We start from the raw sequence: 7,254 nt of genomic DNA on the forward strand, positions 1-7,254 counted from the left end.
TGTTTTTAACAAATTTTTTTATATATAGACATCATAGAATATGATCATAAAAATCAAAATTTGTTTGTTAAATTGAAACAAATATAGAAACATTTATATATATAAATAAGTTGATAATTTTTCCAGCTTAATTTTGCATATGTTTAAATAATTGATATAATTTTCGTTCTAATTGATAAAATTGATTTTTTTCTTTTAAATTAAAATTAGCTGATATACTTCAATACTGTTAAGATACTACTTTATACTAATCAAATAGAAAAAAATTATATTTTAATATTATTTAAAAAATCATACTATACGCCTAATTTCCAAGGTCATAAATTTCATCTTTGTTAAGAAAGATATAATTTTAAGTAACATTCAATCCGCGCGAGGAAACAAACAACAGTACAATCAACAAACTGAAGGCTATTTAAATAAAAATTAATTATTGTTATATTAGTATAAATTGTTTAAATTAAAATTGATAATTTTTTAAGTAATTTTTACTATCTTATTTTATCATAAATTCAATTAAAATTATTATTTAATTAAAATTAATTTAAATGAAATTCGAAAAAATCAATTACTAGAACTTGACATTATATTGTACTGCGTCATAAAATTTTACCGAAAGTAGGGAATGCTGGACGAAAAAAGTAAAAGATATTCGGAATGAAAACGTTTTCGCGGATACGAAACATCAATGACGCCAACCGCAGTTGTAGCCGCAAGCATGACGTAATGGATTCGCGATCGAGCTAAGACCTATGTAATGTAATTCTGTAAATTTACCATCGTACTGACGATTAGATAATATCTTTTACTTCCTGAATAGAAAGTATTGCGTTGGAGTTACTCCGAACATAAGTCTCGCCATTTTCGCGCCTTCCCAATGACGATCGCCGTTGCGTTACGTGTTGTCCACGATAACAAGAGTACTTTATTGCATCACTTGTAAAAAAGCTCGCATGCTCACGATGATTACGCAGCCTGATTATTTAATCAGGTAGAAATTACGCACTGCGTCTCGGCATTTAAGCAAAGATTACTAATTTTTTAATTAGATAATAAGCCAGCTATGGCTGGCTAATTTATGAAAATATTACGTACATTCCGCAACATTCCGCTGTGTGGATATACTGATATATTGTTTCATTTATGTATGTAATTATATCATTTATATAGCGCAATATTTACTTTTACCAATTTATACGCTCTGAAACTTTCATTTCAGAATTTTAAAATTTATAAGGCTTCCACAAAGGCCATAAAAAATTTCCATTAATTATATAACAAACAGTCTCACAAAACAAACAACTTCCGTTTTTGCCATACTGTAGCTTTTTTAATCCGAACAAATCTTCTTTATTCTTATATCCGTCCTTGTCCATTGTGATGAAAAAAAAACAATATTTTTATTTTAAATCCTTTTCAAAATTACATCTTAGAAGCAATAATCAATTATACATATCCTATATTAAGCACCCACAAGATTAAAAACATAAAAACTTACATCAATATTAAACTCTATTATTTATAACAAAACAGAATTAATTATTGTCTTTTAAGACAACTCAAAAACATAAAGATAAGAAAAAAGAAAGCATTATGAGAAAGTCCTGCAATTCTATTTATGATACGTGACTAGATTTTTATTCAATCTTTTATTGTAAGGTCGAGGTTGAATGCGGTTTTAAAATTTACTTTAAAGTTTAATATATTTTATTGTATATTTTATTTAATAGACTTTATAATATCTTATTAATAGTCAAGATCAAGTGCGATTATTCGTTATTCAAAATTTATAATTAACAATTGATAATACTTTAATTAAATTAATGAAAGATTTCTGATACTTGAATAAAACTGTATTTGAATAAAGAATTAGCAAATGAAAGCAAAATTATTATCATTGATTTTAAAACATACTTTTTTATTATAAAAGATTCTTGTGTATAGAAATTTCGGATTTTTATTTTATTTAATACAGATCTTAATAAAAAATAACTTTTGTTTCTGTAATAATAAGTTTAATTCGAAAGATATAATATGGATTTTGTACTATATTTTTAAATATAGCAGAAATTTATAATGCTATATAGCAGAATTTATAATTTTATAAGTTACTTAAATTAAAAGCAAAAATGTCTAAACGTACTTGTGTTTAAAATAAAATATAATTATGAAACATTCACTGATGATAAATTCCTTCTTGTTTCAGTTGATGATGCATCTGGTAGATTCACTAATGGATTTTTCTGGGGTAATACTTATTTTACGGGATCAGCTACTGAATGTGACTACATTGGAACAGATTGGAATCCATCACATCATACATATTCAAAAAATCACGTAAATGATCCTAAAGTTACAATCAATACAGGTCTTAGCGGAATTAATATCTGGTCCAAAACAGACTCCGTGGAAGTGCCTTTTCAACTGGGATTTTATATGCTAAAACTTTCTATAAACGTATCTTACACACCAGTAAGTATCATCAATATGTTACAAATTTACATATATAATTTACGAATACAAATATCTCAAAAATATTCTCTATTTTAATTTATTTTATATCTATTTTCTCTTTCTCATAAATATAAAGAAAATTCATATACACCATTGTTTACATAAGATTTATACTAAAATATAAATATAATATATTAATGATACTAAACATTAAATATTTCTGAAAAATGTAAAACTTACTATTTCTTCTGGTCTAACATAAATGCGAAATTCTGTTTTTTATAAACGTAATGTTCTCAAAAAAAACTTAGCAGAAAAGTAAGTCGATACATTATTATAAAAAAATGTTCAAATTTTTAATATCTTAATAATTGTTTTTAAATATACATATTATAATATACATAAGTCAAAGTTTCATTACAAATTGTAATATATAATTTTATAAAAAACTAAAAGATTCTCAATTTTTCAATTTCTTGAGTTATCATTCAATTTTAAGGAAACATATTGATTCAGAAAGAATCAGTTTTCATCAATTTAAAAAAGTTTTCAATATAAAAAGATATGCTGTTTTCTCGTTAGACAAAATTGATTCACTTGGGTGTTTGTCTGCCGTTTTCGTGCACTGCTTCCGACGTCGCCGTGATCGGGAAACTCGCCGCAAGCGAATTTGCAGCAAAGCATTCGACGATTGAAAAAGTCAGAGATCAGCATACTTCATACGATATGTATACAGATCCAGTTTTCTGGATTCTATTGTAAGTTTATGAAAATAATATTCCTAATTATTTATAATTACTTGCATTTGACTATTTGATTATCACAAAAAAAGTATATCATATTTTGCAAAGACAAAAATATATAAAATTTATGTAATATAATTTATATATGATCTTTATTAATATTGTTATATATTAAAAAATAAGTATTGATATATTTTGTTGATTAAATATACATGAGCAAGCAGATGCAAAAATTAGAATTTAATGCATTTTAGCGGTGTCAGTATGGTGGTTCTAATATTGATGATTCTTGGCACTGGATACGATTATTATTTATCGAAAAAAACAGCCTGTAAGAGCAATGTAATCTATGATGTAGAGAAACATGGAAAACTCGATCATCTTACTAATGGCGATCGGAAAGTCATAAATGGTAAAAAAAGTCAATGTTCATGTCTAAAAATTGTTTGATCACCTATTAATCATGTTAATTATTTACTATCACTTGTACCATTTGGAACGAGGTAGTATGAATATATTAAAATAACGAAAATTCTTGCTCCTTATAAAGAAATATTGTAGAGCATTCATGTATTTTTTGTGCATAAATTCTTTAATCAATTTAAAATTATTTTTTTAGTTGTTCTTTTAAAAATCTTTTTGATCTTCAGTCTTTTTATATTTAATATTTCTTTATAAATTTTTAAATATTTTAAATTAAAATTTATTAAAGAAAGATGAATTTTTAAAATTAAGTAAACAGGATTTTGTTAATATACATACATGGAATTAAAATCATTAGGTTTTAATCTTGGAAACTAATTTTTAAAGAGATATCTATTCCAGAAAAATAAGAAATCATGTAAGTAGAAAAAAATACGAGAAATCTAAAAGATTGTGTAAACTGAAAATTATAGAATTATAAATGCACGAGACATAAAATATAATCTTGCTTTCAGTAATATAATAACTGCTTAGAGAAAAATCATTGTTAATTTTTATTATACTAATTCATACTATAATAATTCTTAGAAATGTATATAATTTAAAAAAAAACAATAGTAATAGATACCTCATACCAGAAATACAAATTAATAATGCACGACTTACAGACCAGACAAGACAAGGACGGTATTAAAAGTCACATGATATTATTCCGTAGCCGTTCAAGGTGAGGTCTACCTTCCTGTTCCAGTGGCAGATTCTAATAGCAATGGTGTGCAGTCGATCAATAATAACAATGGTCTCGAGAATAGTTTGCAACCGTCTACCAAAGAAGAGCAACATCTTAGTATGTTAAATCATTGTCTTATTCATTAAGTATAGAAATATTCCGAGAAATATCATAAAAGACATCATAAATGAATTAAAATTATATCTCAAGAAATCTATAATAATTTGCGAACTTAAAAATTTAACATTTATTCTGTATAAAATTATAAGCAAAACTAGATTTTTCTTCATCTATTTTTTAAATTTGTTTTGATTTGATTTAATATACAATTAATTAACTAAATTAATTAATTAAAAATAAAGATATAAAAAGGTATACTTAAAGATATACTTATAAATAATAAACTTACTTATAACATATCTATATTCAAAATATTCTTTTTTTTAATTTTAATCATAAAAATTAAATGATTAAATCAAAGCAGAAAGATAGAACGGAAATTAATAATTATAAAATTATTCCTTTTTTTATTCAGATTAAAATTATATACGTGATACAATTTTATTTGTTCTTTTTAATTAATATATCCGTTGCGATATAACGTAGCTTTCAACTTTTTTATTATTTTTGTAGGTATTTTCGAAGAACTTCTACTTTCTTTTTCTGTTCCTGCTAATGTGAAGATTATCTGCGACCGTAATGTTGGCAGTGATACAATTAGCACTGTTCATGGGCTCCGAGCGATATCGATGGCCTGGGTCATTCTTGGGCACACATGCATAATCGTTTTTAAGTATTCGGATAACATGGAGTATCGCAAAGTGGTAGAGAAGCGATTCCTTTTCCAGACCATCACAAATGGCGCTTTCAGCGTTGATACATTTTTCTTCATGGGCGGTTTGCTCGTGAGCTTTCTCTATTTCAGAACCAATGCCAAAGGAGATCTAAAGAGACTCACGCAGGGCACGCGAGGTTTCGCCGCAGGCACCCTAAAATTTATTGGGCTCCTTGTATATCGATTTTGTAGGCTCACCACGCCGTATATGTTTATTCTGGGTGTAGTCGAGATCTCGATGAAGTATTTCTACACAAATTCCGTTTTTGAGCCTCCTACAGCAGATCACTATAACTGTCCCAATTATTGGTGGAGAAATTTGCTTTATATCAATACTTGGTTTCCCGTCGATCAAATGGTGTGTTTTTTTTATTTATTCCCTATTACAGAATATATCATAATTCTTTATACTTTTCGGATGTTGACTGCATAATTATTTTTATAATGCAATATTCTATAAAAATAATGACATAAAAATTATATGACATAGAATTTTAATTTCATGCTATTTATCTTTCTAAGTTTAATTTAATCTCTGTATTAGTGTCTATTTTTGATTGATCCTTTTTTACTAATCTTATTATATCTTATTATATCATCAAACAAAGATGTAAGTTTAAATTGTAATATTAATATTACAGTGTATGCTGTGGAGCTGGTATTTAGCGGACGATACACAGTTTTATATTGTGGGTGGAGTGATTTTGATACTGGCTACAAATCACTTCAAAATCGCAGCTTCCGCATTAGTCGGTTTGTTAGTAAGTTCATGGATAACTACTGGCTATATCGCTTTAGTTAATAATCATATGCCGAGCATGGATGATCCGTTGGCCCTCTTCGATAAAATCTACGATAAACCGTGGACGAGATTAGGTCCTTATCTGATCGGCATGAGCGTCGGCTACTTTCTCTTTAAGACTGATTGTAAAGTGAAAATGTCTAAGGTATGATGTTTCCGAGAGAAAATAAATTCAACGAACGTATCTAAAACAATTTAAAACCTGTGAAAGATTATGATTATATCTTTTAGGATCTTTACGATCCTTGCTTGAACATTCTTCCTTGAGGCAAAATTATAAACTTAATTTCTATTACTTAGAAAAGATTTTAGATGTTATCATTTCTAGACTACTGTCGTTATTGGATGGCTATTGTCTTCTGCGTGTCTCTTGAGTTTGCTTTATGGTCTATATGAGGCAGAACTTACACCAGTCACTGGAGCTGCGTATTCATCCTTGAGTCACAGCGCATGGGCGCTAGGTTTAGCGTGGATCGTAATAGCATGTAGTACTGGCTACGGCGGTGAGAAATAAATACATATTTGTTGATTAATCGGACTAAATGTAATAAATACTAGACTGATTAATTTGTGTGAACTACACTGAGATATTAAATCAGTACTGTTTCAGGATACGTAAATAAGATTCTATCGTGGCCGCTCTTATATCCATTCAGCAGAGTGACTTATTGCTCCTATCTAATTCATCCACTTGTGATTCGTCTAACCGCTATGAATCTAGACTCTCCGTTTCACTTAGGAAAGGATATAATGGTAAATCTGCAGCTAAGAAGAAAATTTTATGATCAATAATTAACAGGATTATCATAAAACACTTTATTTTTCAGATGATAACATTTCTGGGGCAGCTATCGCTATCGTATGCATTGTCGTTTATAGTATCAATCGCTTTTGAAGCACCGGTGGTCAGTATGCTGAAAATTGTCTCACCAAAAAAGCGGAAACGTATACAATAGAGATTAAAGTATATTTAATACATGTCATACATTCTCGTACAATTATTTATATGATCTTATTTACACATTATGTATAGATTTCATAAAGATTTGTGAAGAACAATGATAAAATATCGCGAACATTATTATACACACATATATATTTTAATACCATTTATTTGATTTGTTTCAAATATGTAAGAAATATGTAGATTTTTGTATTGCTAGATAAAATAAATTATTTCTCTTTGTATATAAATTCCAATATGGATAATATTTCATTAATGAAGAAAAATCCTTTGGAAAAAAGAGTAAATATATATATATATATA

General features: G+C 27.4%; 1 protein-coding gene across 2 annotated transcripts in view; it reads left to right on the forward strand.

The window, feature by feature from the left end:
* The window catches only part of LOC108694621 (nose resistant to fluoxetine protein 6-like), an 18,652-nt gene extending 11,475 nt beyond the window's left edge, over positions 1-7,177 (forward strand). Inside the window, exons 2-10 of one of the 2 annotated variants that reach the window (XM_018204211.1) lie at positions 2,207-2,472; positions 3,037-3,212; positions 3,452-3,609; positions 4,339-4,467; positions 4,984-5,543; positions 5,827-6,132; positions 6,316-6,490; positions 6,598-6,740; positions 6,815-7,177. In XM_018204211.1, coding sequence (XP_018059700.1) covers positions 2,207-2,472; positions 3,037-3,212; positions 3,452-3,609; positions 4,339-4,467; positions 4,984-5,543; positions 5,827-6,132; positions 6,316-6,490; positions 6,598-6,740; positions 6,815-6,943 — 2,042 coding nt within the window. In that variant the 3' untranslated portion in view covers positions 6,944-7,177. The remainder of the gene's footprint in view (positions 1-2,206; positions 2,473-3,036; positions 3,213-3,451; positions 3,610-4,338; positions 4,468-4,983; positions 5,544-5,826; positions 6,133-6,315; positions 6,491-6,597; positions 6,741-6,814) is intronic. The other variant, XM_018204212.1, reaches the window with a different exon arrangement.
* The last annotated feature ends 77 nt before the right edge of the window (positions 7,178-7,254 follow it).

This window comes from Atta colombica, unplaced genomic scaffold (assembly GCF_001594045.1).
Source record: "Atta colombica isolate Treedump-2 unplaced genomic scaffold, Acol1.0 scaffold121, whole genome shotgun sequence".
NCBI lineage: Eukaryota > Metazoa > Arthropoda > Insecta > Hymenoptera > Formicidae > Atta > Atta colombica.